This window comes from Macaca nemestrina, chromosome 10, assembly GCF_043159975.1.
Source record: "Macaca nemestrina isolate mMacNem1 chromosome 10, mMacNem.hap1, whole genome shotgun sequence".
Taxonomy (NCBI): domain Eukaryota; kingdom Metazoa; phylum Chordata; class Mammalia; order Primates; family Cercopithecidae; genus Macaca; species Macaca nemestrina.
The window spans coordinates 84,405,371-84,423,707 of record NC_092134.1 but is presented as its reverse complement, the minus strand read 5'-3'; the positions used below and the strand labels follow the sequence as shown (position 1 = coordinate 84,423,707).

Sequence of the window (18,337 nt, the reverse complement as noted above, 5' to 3'; positions counted from 1 at the left end):
CACTCACTCAGGATACTTCCTCTCACCTCCTCTCCTTTGGGGATTCGCCGGCTGGAGATGATGATGATTTTGTCCTCTTTGTCAAATGTCACGACTTCGGCCACACAGTTAGGGGCACAGGAATGGTTAATGTACCTGGGTAGAAGGACAGAGTCAGGGATGTCAGGCAACTAACTTGGGAAAATTTTGATTCCTTGTCTATCCCCCAGAGTGCTACTCAGGGACCATTAATTTCCCTCCTTCCTCGTCATCTCTCACCTGGCAGGGCCGCCGGTCAACGTAGCATCAATCACATGTTCATTGTTTATTCGGAACATGTAGATGCCTCGATTCTAGAAAGGCAGAGGTTGCAGAAGAAGGGACAAGAGTATCAGAGAGTGGGATCAGGTAGGAGACTCAGGCAGTGGGCTTCTGTTGCATGTTCTTCATTTCTCCTGCCTTTCCCTTCCCCACCACAGCTTTCCTCCTGCCCTCCTATGACCAATCCTGACCCTTGCTCCTTGGTTGAGTGAGGACTATGCACCACAATGGCCCCTCTGTCAGCTTATACCTGCTCTTCGTAGATTTTCTCCCGCCGGTTGGCCACCTCGTTCCGAATGATGGTGCCAATGTACTCAATAACCATTGTGTGCTTTTCTAGGTCCTTAGCTGCATAGAGCCCCAGGCCCTGGATGCGGGAGCGAGCCAGGTACACGTTGTTCTTCCATTCGGTGCGCAGCCGCCGGTACTGAGATGACTTGGAGTGCACAAACTGCTTGCTGTACGGGGTGTTGGTCTCGCCTGTGAAGGTGCTCTGATATGCCTTAGACATGCTGGTGCTGTTCAGGGTATGGGGCCTGGGAGGTGATACAATCCATGACAAGACAGCTCGCCCTCAGACCAAGTACACACCACCCACCTCCTCCACCACCTCCTGGGATGTGCAACACATCAGTTAGGGGCGTGTGCTGCTGGCAAGCACTGGAAGTGCAGCCTTGGGAAAGGAGTAGAGGCACCTGGGTCTCAGCTCTGGTGAGGAAGCAACTAGCTATAGGGACCCTTCTGACACCCTGGGTGGTACAGAGAGCCCAGGGTGAGGGGTGAAGTGTGGAGGGAGATGGGGGGCACCAATTCCCCTACACTGAGCCTGCTCTCCCATCTCCCACTTCCTACCACTCTCTTGCCAAACCATTCTCAAGGCCATGCTCCTCTGGGAAGTTTTCTGCAAGTAGCCTAGGCCTAGAATTTAAGCTGATGGTTTGCCTGAATGTCTGAATCCTACCTCCTGCACATACCGGAAGCCCTGAAAATGGGGACTGTGCCTACCACGCTGGGCTAGATTTGAATTAAAACTGGCTGTGAACTCACAGCCTAAAGGTGGTATCCTTTCTTCAGATTGTCCCCTTCTCTGACATAACATTGGCCTCTGTGCAGATGGCTCAGTGCAGGGGAATGACGGCTGCCTGGCAGGATACCTTTTACCACCCTAGGGTACCAGCCAAATTCTTGCCATCCCAAAGCAGTGGTTTTCAAATGTTTCTGGTTCTTTTTTATTTAGCAGAAATCTTTGCTTTTTTCTTTAACAAAATGTTGACTGGAACTCCAATACATAAACTAGATGACAATGGAGCTCTTCTGGTTTAATCCAATTTGGGGAAGGAAGAGATATGCATGGGAAGGCCAAGTTCAACCCATCAGTTTATGTGATTGAGGACTTTTTGGAACACATGCACTCACAGTTTGAAAACCACCATTGCAGGGCATCAAGGACAAGGTTGGCTAGGGATAGAGAGTCTCTGACACTCTACGACAGCCTAGGAGCCACCAAAGACCTTCAAGAAAGCCCTGCTACCATAGATTCTGCCTCCCTCTACCCAAGGACTAAGGTCCCTGGTACACAGAAAGAACAAGGACCCACAGAGGTAAGGATCTGGTCCCAGCTGTGTGATCTTTGCCTAGTCATTTAATCTTTCTGGGTCTCAGTTTTCTCAGCTGTAAAATGGGGGTCATACCACCTGCCCTACCTACCTCATAAGGTTGTTGTGAGGATCAAATGAGATAATGGATGTGAAAACGCTTTGAAAAAAAAAGTATAAAGTGCTATACAAATGTAAGGTTTTATTATTTTTCTATTATATCTCTAACTATTTGTTTTTTACACCAACACTCACAGGGAAGGGAAGGTGACCCTAGCACTCATGGGGTATCTGAGGTTTGGGAGAATCAAAGGCCCTCCCGCTGGAAGTAAAACAGGAGAGGAAAAAGGTGACCAGGTCCCTTATATATTTCATAAAATTTCACCAGTTTACCCATTACCTCCCCAGGGTGCCCGAGATAATTCTGTCCTATATCCCAAGTGCATCTGAGCAGGTTGGGAGAAGAGGAAAAGGATAACCTACCAATATCTGTGTGCCCTCTAATTAGGAGGTCTAAGAGTGATCCCCCAGTTTCTCCACGAGAACTCTGATCTGTATCCTAAATCCTCATGATGGGACCAGAGGATCCCTATCAACACCCACACCCTCCCTTGGCTCCAGCATCACAAGCTCACCGTTTGTAGTGTGTGAGGATTTTAGGCTCTGATCGGGCACAGCCAGTGGGGTTGATCATGAGTGGCAGCTCCATAAGGGGGTGGCGCCCATAGCGGAATAAATAGTTTTGACAGTTCTCCACCCCGGGCAGCTGTGGGCACAGTTCATACTCACCTTAGCCTGAGTTTTTTTGGGGTGGCCAAAGTTCTCAGTGCCCGCCAAGCCCCCCAGCTCCCAGCCCCTTCCTTACTGATTCAGCTATGCGAAGCACAGCGTGCACCGTCAGCCCAAAGAGCTCCTCGCCCTTCAGATACTCAGGGAAGAGTCGCAGCATGTCAGCCTCTTTTCTCATGGCAGCCACAGGCTCAATGATGCGATTCCACACGGCTAAGAAGCAGGGAAGAGAGCAGCCCTTAGAGGCAACTTCTGCTAACTGACCTCCAGTCCCTAACCCCAATCCAGAACCGCAGTTGTTTTCTGTAGCCTTCAAGCCTCCCTATCATGAAGGTGTGTTGGTCTTCCGGATCCTCTCTTGGCCTCCTAGTCTCACTGTCTGTTAAGAAGCAGGAGGCTTCCAACCCCAGGAGGTCATCACAGAGCCTTGAGACAGAAACCCAGGGCCCAGTAGACCCAGCATAGGCCATGGAAGGTCCCTAGTGAAAGAACAGGCATGCTTTGGAGTTGGAAAGACTTGCGTTCAGGTTCTAGTACTGGCCATGGGACCCTGAGCCAAAACAGTCATGTGCAGCTTAACAACATTTCATTCAATGAGGAATCATATATACAACAGTGGTCTAGTAAGATTATAATACTGTATTTTTACTGTATCTTTTCTATGTTTAGATGCACATACTTACCATATGTTACAACTGCCTACAGTATTCACTAGTTACATGCTGTACAGATTTGTAGCCTAGGAGCAATGGGGTATACCACAGAGCCTAGGTGTGTAGTATGCTGCACCATATAGGTTTGTGTAAGTACACTCTATGAAGTTCACGCAATGACAAAATCACCTAACAATGCATTTCTCAGAATGTATCCCTGTCATTTAGCAATGCATAACTGTACTTAAATCTAAGACTCAGTTTCTTTATGTGTAAACTGGGCATAATCGTAGTACAATACTTACCTCATAGGGTTGTATGAACAAAATAAACTACACAAATCACTTAGCTTAGTTTGTGGCTCACAGTACACACTCAAAAAAAGGTACCTGCTCTTACTGTTATTTTGTCATTAACACTAAAACTAAAATCAAAGTAATTCTTTTTTTTTTTTTTTTTTTGAGACGGAGTCTTGCTCTGTCGCCCGGGCTGGAGTGCAGTGGCCGGATCTCAGCTCACTGCAAGCTCCGCCTCCCGGGTTTACGCCATTCTTCTGCCTCAGCCTCCCGAGTAGCTGGGACTACAGGCGCCCGCCACCTCGCCCGGCTAGTTTTTTGTATTTTTTGTAGAGACGGGGTTTTCACCGGGTTAGCCAGGATGGTCTCGATCTCCTGACCTCGTGATCCGCCCGTCTCGGCCTCCCAAAGTGCTGGGATTACAGGCTTGAGCCACCGTGCCCGGCCCAAATCAAAGTAATTCTGATTTCATCCAGGGAAAAACAACCACAAGGAACTCGGTTAGGATTAGGTTAGGTGAAGCAGACAATAGTCTCAGAACTGTTTCCTTTCGTTCCACTGAGGATAGCAAAAGGAACTAGAATATGTGAGATTAGACAAGCAAAATATTTTCAACTACAAGGGAATTTAGGGTGACAGAGAGGCTCAAACACTTTCACTGGGAATTTTCAAGAGACCCCCTGCCTGCCTGAGGTGGGGGAAGGAGGATCACTCACATCGAGGCTACAGGTCCTCTTACAGACACTGTAACAGTGACCCTGGGAGAAACTTTCCCCATACCATATTATCCATTTCAAGGGCCCACCGCTCACCCTGGGGAGAAGCGTCAGTGAAGACCAGGTCCTCCAGGCCCTGCTCGATGACTTTGATTATAAACTCCGGCCGCCCGTTGTTCTCACCAATAGAACAGCGATAGCAACAGCGACGATTGTTGGTGCGGAGGCTCCAATAGATGCGTGTGGCCTCGTAGCCCACGGGATAGAGGGCAGTGGCACTATGAAAGTCAGCCATCTGGTGAGGCAGCAGCTGTCCGATGGCGTGGAACACAAGGCCCCCCACACGGAACATGTGCAGCCGTTCTCCCCGCTGAATGATGCTGGCGATTTGCTTCACCTCGTCCCGCTCAATGTAGACCCGCCGGAAGACAGCAAAAGAGCTCAGCTCTTGCTCACAGGGCCCCTTGATCTTATGCATTGGACACAGCATGGTCTTGTCCTTGAAGAACATGCACTTGGCACGGATGGCACAAGCAAAATGGTAGACATTGGGGCAACGCATGCGATTGCAGCTGCTGGTGGCACCAGTTCGCTGGCACAGGGAGCACTTGGTTAGCAGTCCTCGGTGCAGGGCAACCTCCACGTTCATTAGTGCCCCGCCCTGGGTCTCATACACCTCCGTGGACCAAAGGGCACAGTTGAGGTGCACCCACAGGTCCAGGTCCAGGTTCAGCAGGCGGGCCGGCCCATCAGTGGCCCCATCACCCTCCTCGTGACAGAAACAGCAACGACGCATGTCTCGAGGTACCTTGTCAGGTCGCAAGGCTGTGCCAAGCTGCTCCATAAACTCTGCCACTTCCCGCTCATCCTCCTGCCGCCCGCTGCCCTTCTGGATGGTCAGCAGCAGCCGCAGCCGCTTCCAGCGCACTCCTTTCCATTTCTTGAGGCGAGGAGGACGCGAATCTTCACCTTCTTCAGGGGGCCGGGCACGGGGCTTGGGTCGGGCTGATTCAGGGGATGAGGCCAGTGGCAGAGGTGAGGGGACAGGTGGCTCAGCCAAGGGTTCGGCGGGAAGTTCAACCAAGGGTTCAGTAGCGGGACTGGCAGGAGAAGGTGCCAAGGGGGAAGGGGGCGGGGAGGGTTCTTCAGGAGGTGGGGCCGAGAGCTGTCGCACATCCAGATTGGAGACATTGTAGGTATAGCTGTGCTGGGTGGGTGGCTCTGGGGCGGGGCTCTCCTGTAGGAGGGTGCCCTGTATCATTAGTGCCAGCTCCTCATCTAACTAGCTCCCTCCTTCCCCTCACCCATATCCCACCCTCCCAAAAGGCCTCCACATTCTTTGCCCTAGGCAGCCCCTTTTTTCTTTTCTTTTTTTTTTTTTGAGACAGAGTCTTGCTCTGTTGCCCAGGCTGGATCCAGAGGCACAATCTTGGCTCACTGCAACCTCCGCCTCCTGGGTTCAAGGGATTCTCATGCCTTAGCCTTTCAAGTAGCTGGAATTACAGGCATGCACCATCATGCCTGGCTACTTTTTTGTTTTTGTTTTTAGTAGAGATGGGGTTTCGCCATGTTGGCCAGGCTGGTCTCAAACTCCTGGCCTAAAGTGATTCACTCGCCTTGCCTCCCAAAGCACTGGGATTACAGACATGAGCCACCATGCCTAGCCAGCAGCCCCTTTTTTCTAACACACACCCTTTTTTCTCCCCTAGACCTACCTGTTTCAGGAGGCTCAAGATGTCTAGTTGGCTCTTGAGGGTATAGCCAGGCAACACTGCATCAAACTGCTTCAGCCAATCAGGGCCAGTGTCTTGGCTCTTGCCTCCCAGACCCTTTTCCTTCCCACCTGCAGAAAGGAGTGGATCAGAGCGTCCCAACAGAATCACTCCCCTCAAGTCCCAAAAGGCTTCCCTGCCACACTCACCAGGACCCTCAGCTTCCCCCTTCTTAGGCTCAGTGCCTGCCCGGGCGGGGCCCTCTGGGAACAGCACCTCATAGGAGTTGGGGATCTTCATGCTTAGCAGCTCTGCCACTGCCACCATCACACCATTCAGGTTCTGCCAGGGCCGGGGAAGGGATGGGAGAAACATGTCAGCCAAGTGTTTGAGGTGAGTTCTACTATCAGCTGGGTGGGGACAAGGACACCTAGAACCCACTCCCCAGGGTAGGAGTTCTATCCTGTGTCACCCAGCTCTTTTCACACACTTCCCTCACAGCAGCCTTTCCCAAGCTGCTGTGGGCAATGACGGGAGCTCCACGAAAAGGGGACTACGTCAACTACATTTAGGAAGTGATGCATGCTCTATCCATGACTTGGAGGCTCATGATACACGTCAGCAAATTAAAAGGACCTGAGGACTTTACTTGTAGTAAAGAAACCCATACTGTCATTTTAACTGTGTTTTCCAACTTTCTTTGACCACAAAAGTCCGTTAATATTTTCAAAACAGCTGACAGAGTCCCACCAAACATGACTGGGGCAACGCTATCATGTAGTACCTGTGGCATTACACACAGAGGCGCTCCTTAGTTGTTGACTTGTCTGTCTTTACCATGGGACTATGAGCCCTGTGAGGGCAGGAATCATGCTTCATTTATCCAAATTCCACAGACTCTAGCCCAGGCTTTCACATACAATAGGTACTCAATACATGTTTTTAAACAACTACAATTTTTCTTATCCAGACAAATTCTAGGGACTGCCCTCTGATCAGGTTCCCCTCAGCCTCGAGGTACCCCTAGGACACACCTTGGCTGCAGCAGCAGAGACTGTGAGCATGACTGACACCTCACTTCCTTTGCCCTTTTCCCAAGTTGTAGCAGGCAGCTTTCCAGGGACCTCCAGGTCAAGGGCCCCATAAGGTTTGGTATCTGGGAAGACTGAATGAGAAAGAGGGATTTGTGTAACCCCTGGCTGCCTCTCCCCCAGCTTCGGACAACCCAGGTGAACTGGGCCTGGACCACATCCAGAGTAGCACATACCTGGGATGCTGGCCCGAGGAATGAGGGGGATGACAGGGGAGAGGGCCCGGTCCTCTTGCTCCCACCGGCCTGAGCCCAGATGAGGGAAACGAGGGGCCTCCTCCCCCAAGATGCTCTCAGGGGATGAAGCTGGCACAATGCTGTCAGGAGAATCGCTATCCTCATCACTCTCCATCCTAGGGACCAAAAGTAGACATTTGTTGCTACAGCCCTGCAGACTCCTCCTCCTAAATCTAGAGATGAATAGATGTCTTACTTGAAATCTGCCATTGGCCAAAGGAAATATGAGGCAACCTGTCCCCCACCCTTGTTCCTCATCCCCATTTCCAGCCCCACTCCTACCTGACATCCTCAGTCTGATTGTGAGGGGGTGTAGGCAAGGCGGCCAGCAGGTCTAGACTCTTCACCTCTGAAGTATCTGAGGGGTGGGTGGGGGAGAAGAAAAGTCAGGTGAGGGTGGCCAGGGCTGATGGTACCTTCTCCCAGTATTTTAGGCCTAATTAGCATGAGATCTCAGCTATCACGATTAACTGTCCTCCCACCTACCAGTTTGAGGCAGACAAGCTATATTTACTGAGTCTGTCCTGCATGCCAGGCACTGGCTTTATTTATTTATTTATTTTTTTCATAGACATGGGGTCCTGTTATATTGCCCAAGCTGGTTTTGAACTCCTGGCCTCAAGCAATCCTCCCATCTTGGCCTCCAAAAGTGTTGGGATTACAGGCATAAGCTACCATGCCTGGTGGCAGTTGGCTTTAGATACACTCTTTGGAGTTTGTTTAGTCATTTAACAACTCCATTAGGTGAGTACTACAATAACCATTTTACAGTGAGGAAACTGAGGCTCACACAAGTCAATCAAGTTACGTAGATACAGTAACACAGTTGAATGAATGCAGGAACCAGAATTCAAATCCAGATCAGTCTAGCTCCACACTCACTAAAGCTGGACTGTTCCTTCTATAAAAAGCTTCATAAAGATGCTCCCTGCCACCCAGCTCCCCTATTGCGTTTGCTCTAGACTCCAAATGTCCATTCTGGTCCCCAAGAAATCAGTCCTGAAGGGGCCCTTCCTACCTCAAGTGCCCTGTTATGTAAACACACAGGACAGCAGGCAACCCACTCATTTCTAAACTGTACAGCACACTAACTGGCTTGGACTCCAGCTACCAAACCCCACCAGGGGTGGCATCTGCTCTTGACTTACCCCTCAGTGCCCCTTCGGTATCCCGGGCAGAGGCAGCATCCTTGGGGTGCTCCCCCAGCTCTTCAGATGGAGTGACACCATTCACCATCTTCTGCTGCACCGATGGGGGTGGGGTGGGGGGCAGCGACGAGGGTGGTGTCGGCGGGTTACTCAGGTTATTCTGGGGGGTGGGGGGTGGGGTGTTGTGTGCAAGATGGCATAGGGAGACTGGTATAATCTCCTGGCCCCACTCTACGTCAGCAATTCCCTCAAGTTTTCCATTCCCACCCTCACCTTCCCAAGAACTTCACTATTCCCAAAAAATATTGCCATTTTTCTGACCTTGGTAAGCAGCTGGGAATAGTAGTCAGGGCCAGTGGGCAGTGCCCCACTTCCGAAGGCCCCCCTCAGCTGGCTCTGCCCATTGACTGGGCAGCCACTGCCAAAGGGGGCGAAGAGGCTAAAATTGGCGGTGATAGCAGGCTCCGTTAGAGGCAGCAGGGACAGCTCCTACAAGGGGCAAGATGACAAAGTTGAAAACCTGGAGCGTTTGCGTTGCTGTCTTGCACAGCTGGGGGACAGGGTGCCCCCTATCCTGGGATGGGACCAGGGGACTGGCTCCTGGGGGTCACCTGTTTCAGCTGTTTCAGCAAGGCCTCGCTGGCCCTGACCCCGTCCTCCTTCCGCAGCTTCTTTCGGGAGCTCACCAACCTGTCGCTTGCCTTCTGTACCCGCTTGGGCTTCGGTGTCAAAGGCTTCCTTGCTGCTGCATCCTAAGCCAAATAAGCCCAGTGAAGGCTGCTACCCTCCTCCTCAGAGCCCTCATCTCTTCTGTCTGACCCAGGTTCACTCATTCTGCCCCCCGCTGGCTCTAGGCCCCACTCTACCTGCTCTACTCTAGCCAGAGTACTCACCTCCTTATTGCTGGGGGTACCCTGTAGTTTCTGCTCCAGCCCAGCCAGCTTGCTGTCAATGTGCCCGTTGATCTCAGCTCGCAGCCCCTCGGACCCCCGCCCAGTGCTGAGTTGCACATTCTTTGCCCGGAGTAGCTTCTGCAAGAGCAGATGCCCAGCTTCTGAGCGAGGGCCTGCCAGCAGGAGGTGGTTGCTGGTTCCTGGTGCCCCTATTGGCTCCCCATTGGCCTCCCTCTTCACTGACTGGGCTCCCAGGGCACATGGCTCTTCCCGAGGTTCCTGCTTGATGCTGAGTTGGGGTGCCTCAGGCACCACCTGTCCATTCACCTGGTCCAGATGCCCAGGTACCAGGCTGCTCTGCTCTGGCTTCTGGGTTTCTGCTAGGTTGTCTGGGGGATCCCAAGGTCCCATACCCTTGCCAAACAAGGTATCTGCAAGCTGGGCAGCAGCAGGTGAGACCCTCCCAGGAGGCAGCTCCAAGGTTGGCCCCTGGGGCTTGGGGGTCCCTGGATGGGCAGGAGGGAGCTGGGCCTCAGTGGGAAGCTGGGAGCTGGGGGAAGGTAATTGTGAAGGTCTCTTTGGCTCTTGAGGGCTGGATGGTGGAGGTGTGGGATGGACAGGGCCAAGGACTGGTCCTGTAGATAAGGCTCCTGGTGGGGCAGGGAGCCGGGGTGGGCCCTGAGGTCGAGGCCCTGCCCCTAGCTCCTGGAGGGGGCCTGTCTGTGATCCAGGGAAGCCCCCAAGTTGAGGTTGGCAGCCCAGGAGCCCCTGGAGGGGAGAGGTCTGGGTCCCAGGCTCCTGGTAGGGTGGGGTCTGGCGTACTGCCTGACTCTGCTGCAGCTGCCGCTGCATGAGGAGTGCCTGTAGCTGCTGCTGCTGCTGAGGACTTAAGTGTCGCAGCTGTGGGTTTTTGGCCAGGACTCCTTGGAGCTGTGCTCGAAGCTGACCCACCGTAGGCATGATTCCAACCCCAGGCAGACCCTGCCCAGACTGGAGGACAGGTCCTGGTTTGGGAGGTTGTGGCCCTGTATTATTTTGCATGGGCCGCTCTAGCATGGGCTGTTGGGGGCCCAGAAGGTTCTGGGTCATGGGCCCAGGCTGCTCCCCTAAAGAAACAGAGGGCTGAGCAAGCAGGTGGGGCATAGATGAAGCCTCAGAAGATGATCCACTGCCTAGCTGCCCATGGCTTCCTCCACCTGCTGTGTGGAGCAGGCTAACTTGCTGCTGCTGTTGTCCTGGAAGCCTCAGAGGTGGCTGCAGCTGCAGAGAGCTAGACTGAGGCTGGGGCTGGGGTTGGATAAGCAGAAGTTGTGAGTCCCCAGAGAGTGAGGGCTTTACCTCTCCTGGTTCAGTGGCCATTGACTCAGGGGTAGTTCCTATTGCTAACGACCCTCCCTGATGTGTAGAGGGCCCCTCAGTGACCTCTGAAGAAACAGCCGGGTCTACGGTGTTTTGTTCCTTGCCCGTCAGGAGGAGGGTTGGGCCCAGGGCTCCAGGGCTAGAAAAGTGTTGAAGAGGCTTTGCTGGCATGCCAGGGCCAAGTGCCACCTGCTGCTGCTGTTGTTGCTGAGGAGACAGTAAAGTTCGACTCTGGTTTAAAAGGCCCATCTGCTGCTGCTGCTGTTGTTGCTGTTGCAGCTGTTGCTGTTGCTGTTGTAGCTGCTGTTGCTGCTGTTGAAGCTGCTGCTGCTGTTGCTGTTGTAGCTGCTGTTGTTGCTGTTGAAGCTGCTGCTGCTGTTGCTGCTGCTGTTGTTGAAGCTGCTGCTGCTGTTGCTGCTGCTGTTGTTGAAGCTGCTGCTGCTGTTGTTGAAGCTGCTGTTGCTGTTGTTGAAGCTGTTGCTGCTGTTGCTGTTGTTGAAGCTGCTGCTGCTGAAGTTGCTGTTGCTGTTGCAGCTGCTGCTGCTGCTGCTGCTGCTGCTGAAGCTGCTGTAAAGAGCCCATGGGCTGAGTGCTCAGTTTAGGCTGCCCACTGTGTGACATCAGACTCTGCTGAAGATGGGACAGCCCTGCCATGGACCCTTGCTGTTGGTGCTGTTGTTGCTGCTGCTGCTGCTGGGCTGTGACCAGCCTGTGTCCCATAAGGCCCTGACCCTGCTGTGCCAGCTGGGGGGAACTGAGCACCCGGGACTGGGTCATAAGCACCTGTCTGTGAGGGCCCTGGGGGCCCAAAGCTCCAGGGTGCTGCTGCTGCAACACAGCCACCTGGGCAGGGCCCAGCATGCCCTGGGGCCCCTGGGGTGGTTGAGGGGACAGCTGCTGGACCAGGAGGCCTTGGTGGCTGCTGGGAGGCAGAAGTCCCTGGGGCTTGGGACCCAGAGCTTGGTTTGTCTGTACTCCAGGACCCTGCTGCTGTTGCTGCTGGATTGCTACCTGTCCTAGAAGGTGCTGCTGCTGTTGCTGCTGCTGCTGCTGCAATTTCTGGGCCAGCTGCATGCGTTGCTGCTGCAGCTGCAGCTGCCTTTCCTGTAAAAGTCTTGAATCAGGTCCGAGGCTTCTAAGAGCAAGGTTGCCAGGAAAGAAGCCCCCTGAGGGGCCAGCCAGGGATCCAGCCCCACCAGAATGTTGCTGTTGTTGCTGTTGGGCCAGAGCTGTGTTAAGGAAGGGGCCACCAGGCTGTCCGGGTAGTGCCATACCCCCAGGGGGCAAGCGAAGACCTCCAGCTTGCCCACCCGGAGGCCCCTGTGGTGGCTGCAACCCATGGCCAGGGAGCAGCTGACCAGGGAGCTTGCTGAGCAGCCGGGGACTCTGGGAAGGGCTAAGAGCCAGCACAGCTGAGTGTTGTTGCTGTTGCTGCTGCTGCTGCTGCTGTTGTTGCTGCTGCTGCTTGTTCCGATATTCCGCCATGAGATTAGTGTGCTCCTTCTGCTGTTTCCGGACCTAACGCGGGAGGTCGGAGAGGTCAGGCTGGGGCAGGCTCCCCCCATGCCATCCCTCTTCCCTGCCTTCTAGGTGCTAGGCTGAAGTTTGCTTTCCCCCACCTGATCCAGCTGTTTCTGGATCTTGCTCTGCTGCTCTGTAACCAGCTTGAGCTTCTCAGCATCAGCTTCTGGGAACTCACGGCCAGCTTTTTTGGCAGTGCGCTGCTTGGCACACAGAGCCTTCCGGGACTTGCGGTGTACACCAATCTGCTCCTCTAGCACCTTCAGCTGCATCTGTAGGAGCTGCTGGGTATGGAACAGCCACTCCTCATACTGCCGCTGGTCAGCTTCATCTGGGAAAAGAAGCTGGGTGTCAAGACCTGCAAAATGGTAATCCCAATCCCTTTTCCTCCATATGTCCCAAACCACTTCCCTGCACCTTCCTCCCATGCCCCATACTCACTGATCACTCCCTGAGCAAAAGTGGGCGGGTTGGGACGAGGTTGGGAGGGATCACCAGCACTCCGCTCCTGCAATGAGAGAGACTGCTAAAGGGTCATTGTTCCCTGCTAGGCCCTAAGAAGGATGCCCCAATGGCATAAGACACAGGTTCCTACTCCCACCTGACCACTTACCTGGCCACTCCCAGGTGCCACATGGTTCTGCAGATCACTGCCGGGTCCCCCCGAGAGCCTCTGGGCTAGCAGAGACACCTGCTGTCTGGAGTCCACCAAAGCACAGAGGATAAGTGTTGGCAATAAGAAAGTTGGAAGCCAAAGAGACGTGGGACAAGTAGGGAGGGGGGCCAAGAAGGGGTGTGACTGGGAAAGAAAAAGGCCAAACCCATTCCGGCCCTGAGTCTTACCTGTTCATACCAGGTGCCACCCCAATGCTGCCCTGAGCCATCACTTTCTTGATGCCTTTCAAAGCCACCATCTTGGCCTTTGCAATAGGATCAATGATATCTTCTGCAGCAAATTTGTCCAGGTCTGGAAAGGGGAGAACCAAATGAGCTGGGCTATGGGGCCAATGCTTCACTGAATATCTGCGATTCCTTTCAACATCCTGACCTCAACCACACCAGGCAGAACAGTGGCATGGCAAGGCAGAAAGACCACTGAATTAGGAGCCAGTCTACCTGGAAGAATCAGCTCTATTATTCACAGGACATGTGGTCCTGTTTTAACTTGCACCGTGCTAGAAAAAGTGGCTCCGTAAATATTTGTTGAGTCAACCTGCATTATTTCACCTCAGTTTACCCTTTTATTTGATACAGATGATGATCCCTACTCCGTCTACCTCAGAGGTGTTAGGAGGATCAAACGTGACAAGAATATAAGTACACTTTAGGCCTGGCGCGGTGGCTCAAGCCTGTAATCCCAGCACTTTGGGAGGCCGAGACGGGCGGATCACAAGGTCAGGAGATCGAGACCATCCTGGCTAACACGGCGAAACCCCGTCTCTACTAAAAACACAAAAAATTAGCCGGGCGAGGTGGCGGCGCCTGTGGTCCCAGCTACTCGGGAGGCTGAGGCAGGAGAATGGCGGGAACGCGGGAGGCGGAGCTTGCAGTGAGCTGAGATCTGGCCACTGCACTCCAGCCTGGGCGACAGAGCGAGACTCCGTCTCAAAAAAAAAAAAAAAAAACAAAAAAAAACTACACTTTATAACTTGGAAAGCATTCTTCAAATGCAATGTTCTTAGTGCAACTAGCACAGCCCAAGAACCCAAGATGCTGGCACTGTTGCAAAGCCCTAGATTCCAGAGCTGTTTTGGGTACCACATGCATCACCTGTAGTCCACTCTCCTGTCTGTCTAGAATGCTGGGCAAAAAAGAAGAAACAACCAACTACCAAAAAGTTAAATCTTCCTAAAATCCCACACTTTGTATATTTCTCCACTGCTCAGAAAACTTAACTGAGCGCCCACTTTTTCTCCTTCCTTTTTTTTTAAAGATAGAGCCTTGCTCTTGTCACCCAGGCTGGAGTGCAATGGTGCAGTTTCAGCTCACTGCAACCTCTACCTCCTGGGTTCAAGCGATTCTCCTGCCTCAGCCTCCCGAGTAACTGTGATTATAGGCACCCACCACCAAGCCCAGCTAAGTTTTGTATTTTTAGTAGAAACGATGTTTCACCATGTTGGCCAGGCTGGTCTGGAACTCCTGACCTCAGGTGATCCACCCACCTCAGCCTCCCAAAGTGCTGGGATTAAAGGTGTGAGCCACAGCACCTGGCCAGAGTTCCCACTTTCTTTTTTTTTTTTTTTTTTTTTTTGAGACGGAGTCTCGCTCTGTCGCCCAGGCTGGAGTGCAGTGGCGCGATCTCGGCTCACTGCAAGCTCCGCCTCCCGGGTTCACGCCATTCTCCTGCCTCAGCCTCCCGAGTAGCTGGGACTACAGGCGCCCACAACCATGCCCGGCTAATTTTTTGTATTTTTAGTAGAGACGGGGTTTCACCGTGGTCTCGATCTCCTGACCTTGTGATCCGCCCGCCTCGGCCTCCCAAAGTGCTGGGATTACAGGCGTGAGCCGCCGCGCCCGGCCAGAGTTCCCACTTTCTTAAGGACTAACCAAACTCCCTCTCCTGGAATTCTGAGGCAGTAAATAGTTAAGAGGAGTACCGACCAGACTTCAGATCTAGCTCTGCTAGCTGCTGTGTAATCTTGGACAAGTTACTTAACCTCCACTTCTGTTTCCTCTTCTGTAATCAAAGATAATAACAATATCTATTTAATGAGTCTGCTGTAATGATTAAATTGGACAAAAAGTGTGAAGTGCTCAGTAAACTGCTTGGCAAATAGTAATTACTCAATAAATGGTATTATAATTTGAGGTCTTTTTCAATCTGGCCCCCATATTACCTCACCAAAATTATGTCACTTACTTCACACTAAACAGTTTACTCCAGCCTAACTAATTCACTCACTGTTCTTGAAACACCCCATAGGTTTTCCCGCCATTACAGCCTCAATGAACTTTTTCACCTATCCCAATTTTTTTTTTTTTAAAAGACAGAGTCTCGCTCTGTTGCCCAGGCTGGGGTGCAATGGCGTGATCTCAGCTAACTGCAACCTCCACCTTCTGGGTTCAAGCAGTCCTCCTGTCTTAGCCTCTCAAGAAGCTGGAACTACAGGCATGCACCACCACACCCAGCTAATTTTTATTTATTTATTTATTTTTGAGATGGAGTTTCGTTCTTGTTGCCCAAGCTGGAGTGCAATGAGGCGATCTTGGCTCACCAAAACCTCTGCCTCCTGGGGTCAAGCAATTCTGCCTCAGCCTCCCAAGTAGTTGGGATTACAGGGATGCACCACCACGCCTGGCTCACACCCAGCTAATTTTTGTATTTTTAGTAGAGATAGAGTTTCATCTTAGCCAGGCTGGTCTTGAATTCCTGATCTTAAGTGATGCACCTGCCTCGGCCTCCCAAAGTGCTGGGATTACAGGCATGAGCCATCGTGCCTGACCTCAACTGCTTTTTTTTGCACCACTACTCTTCAAGTCCTAAGCTTTCAACTTCACTACAGCCACAAAGGCTCTGCTACTTAGGCTTCATTCATACATTCATTCCATTTATTCAAACATCTGCCATATGTCTAGTATATGCCAGAACTGTTCTCTCTTCTTAAAAGCTACAGTGTTTCTGCCTCTACCACTAGTATGATATTTAGCCAAAGTTCCTTGTGTCCCATCTTAAGTAGGGATTATTTGAGGTCTCTAGCCTCAGTGCCCATTTAGTGATAACAACGATCACCCTGAGTAACTTGGCTATGTTACTAGCCGAGGTTACCTGTATCTGGGAAGAAGCTGTTTGCCAGCTGCTGCTGCATTGCCAGTTGCTGTGGCTTCATGCACATGGAAGGTGGCATGGTGCCCATGGGCTTCTGTGATAGCACTGGCTGTGAACTCTGCTGGGGTACCAAGCCTGCCTGCCCTCCATGCTGCCCACTTAGCATATGCCCTTGATTGGACACCATAGCCATGGATGGAGCCAGGCGCTGTTGGAGGGCATGAGCTGGTGGCTGGGTAGGCATCAGTGGTTGGGGCAAGCCTGGCTGTCGGGCACCTCCAAGACCCAGGGAAAGCTGCTGCTGGGACCCAGCCAAACTGGGAGAAGAACCCTCATGTGGCAAAGACATGGCCTGGGCAGGGCCTGGTGCAGAGAGTAGGGAATGCTGCTGCTGCTGCTGTTGCTGCTGTTGTTGGGCAGGCTGCAACTGTGCTGAAAGTTGCTGCTTCTTCTGCAGCTCCTTCTTCTCATGCTCCAACAGGTCCTCAATGAGCAGGGGTAACTCGCTGGCTACCAGTGAGCTCTCCATCTTGTCTAGCTCATCCCCAGATGCTACAGGTCCACCAGGCAAGGTCAAAGCCCCACTCTCGAGCTCAAACTTTTCTAGCAGGGAGGATCCTCCTGGGCCACTCAGTGGGCTGGGGGTCAGCAGGTGAGCTGGTGGTCCTCCTGTGGCCCCAAAGGAGCCCTTCTCAGCTGTGTGCCCACTGCTAGAAAATGGCCCTGTGCCCATCCGGGTATCCCGGCTGCCCATCACGCTCTGTCCTGGCTTTAGCCCCAGGCCAAGGGTATTGGCAGCAGGTGCGGGCTCTACCTTGGGGGTAGCAATGGTGAACTGGCAAGGGGAAGGGTGGCGTCCACCCTCCTCCACCTTAGGCTTCACCTCAGGGAGCACAGATGCCAGGCGGGGCTCAGAGGCATCAGCAGCAGGAGGAGGGCGCTCCTCAGGGCCCAAGGGTCCTGGCTCCACCCCACGCAGCAGGGCCTCCCGTTCAGCCTTCTCATTAGCTGATTCTACCAGCCTCAGGTGCTCATTGAAGATGTCCTTCTTGTCCCCAGTGTCCAGCTCAGGATCAGTATATGCCAGCAGGTCAAACTCATCTCCATTGAGCAGGTCATCCAAGTGGGGGTCATTCGTCTCCAGGTTTTCTAAGGTGCCCAGTTCATCATCACCCTTGGCCACATCCACACCCAGACCCAGGTGAGCAAGCTCTTCATCATCCTCTAGGGCCTTGTGGGCATCAAAATCATCATCCAGCTCGGGATCCTCACAGGGCAACTTCCCAGCTTCCAGGGCCAGAGGAGTGGGGCGGCCAAGCTCAGTGCTCGAGGCAGGTCGGCTGACCAGCTCCAAGCCAGTTGGCAGGGTAGGACCCTTGGTGTGGGGTGTCGGATGTAGACTGTTGTTCAATTCAGGGGCCGGTGGGGCTGAGGGTTTCTGTGGGGGAAGACCTGATACCGCCAGGCCCCGAAGCCCTTCAGGAGCCAGTCGGTGGGGGTCCTCACTTACAGGGTAAAAACGGGGTCTCTGAGGTGGGCCCTGACCAGGAAACGGAGTGCCCCCAGGTCCCAGTCCTTTCTGTACATTGTGCCGCAGCTCAATGAACTGGGCAGGACCAGCTGGACCAGGCACTGGTTCACCAGGGCCTGGCAGACGGGTGGGAATTCCCGCCAATGGGGAACCTAGAGCTTGGCGGCCAAGTTCAGGTACAGGAGTTGATGGAAAGCGAGCTGACATGGCAAATCGCATGGAGGTTGCTGCTGTTGCCTGTTGCTGCTGCCACAGTTGTTGCTGTTGCCCCTGTAAGGGCAGGGACCCAGGATAGGGTGCTCGCTGATAGAAAGCTTGGGAGCCTCCTACCAGTTGCCTGGAAGAATATACAGTAGTCAGTGAGATGAAATCAGATGAAAAGGAGCAAGAACATGGGCTTACGGCAGTGAGGAAGGATAGAATTAATGCAGTGAGGAAGAAACGGAATGAGGAAGAAGAGAAAGTGATACTGGAAAAGGATTAGTGCTACAGGAAAATCACAAGAGCGTGCGACAGTGATAAAATTCATACCCCTTGGTTTACCCCCAGGGAACCTCCTGGAGCCTCACCGGCTGTTCACATCCATAGAGGAAGGCGTGGCTGGTGGAGGTGGCCGGGAGAGTCGGTCATCGCCAGGGAAGGACCCTTGCCCCAGGATGGGGCCACTCAGCTTGCCTGGGGGCAGCCCCACAAGGTTGCTCTTGTCCTAGAAGAGACAAGGTAGATGAAGG

At 53.0% G+C, this 18,337-nt stretch overlaps 1 protein-coding gene across 1 annotated transcript in view; it reads right to left on the bottom strand.

Moving 5' to 3' along the window:
* LOC105492887 (lysine methyltransferase 2D) overlaps positions 1-18,337 on the bottom strand; it is a 54,487-nt gene that overhangs the window by 14,331 nt on the left and 21,819 nt on the right. Inside the window, exons 34-54 of the mRNA XM_011760238.3 lie at positions 18,176-18,312; positions 16,076-17,943; positions 13,153-13,276; positions 12,923-13,007; positions 12,751-12,817; positions 12,408-12,640; positions 9,430-12,306; positions 9,148-9,288; positions 8,858-9,025; positions 8,537-8,696; positions 7,671-7,746; positions 7,329-7,504; positions 7,096-7,226; positions 6,271-6,403; positions 6,065-6,192; positions 4,446-5,586; positions 2,761-2,897; positions 2,531-2,661; positions 551-836; positions 259-332; positions 27-135 (exon numbers count right to left, since the gene is read on the bottom strand). Coding sequence (XP_011758540.2) covers positions 27-135; positions 259-332; positions 551-836; positions 2,531-2,661; positions 2,761-2,897; positions 4,446-5,586; positions 6,065-6,192; positions 6,271-6,403; positions 7,096-7,226; positions 7,329-7,504; positions 7,671-7,746; positions 8,537-8,696; positions 8,858-9,025; positions 9,148-9,288; positions 9,430-12,306; positions 12,408-12,640; positions 12,751-12,817; positions 12,923-13,007; positions 13,153-13,276; positions 16,076-17,943; positions 18,176-18,312 — 8,382 coding nt within the window. The remainder of the gene's footprint in view (positions 1-26; positions 136-258; positions 333-550; positions 837-2,530; positions 2,662-2,760; positions 2,898-4,445; positions 5,587-6,064; positions 6,193-6,270; positions 6,404-7,095; positions 7,227-7,328; positions 7,505-7,670; positions 7,747-8,536; positions 8,697-8,857; positions 9,026-9,147; positions 9,289-9,429; positions 12,307-12,407; positions 12,641-12,750; positions 12,818-12,922; positions 13,008-13,152; positions 13,277-16,075; positions 17,944-18,175; positions 18,313-18,337) is intronic.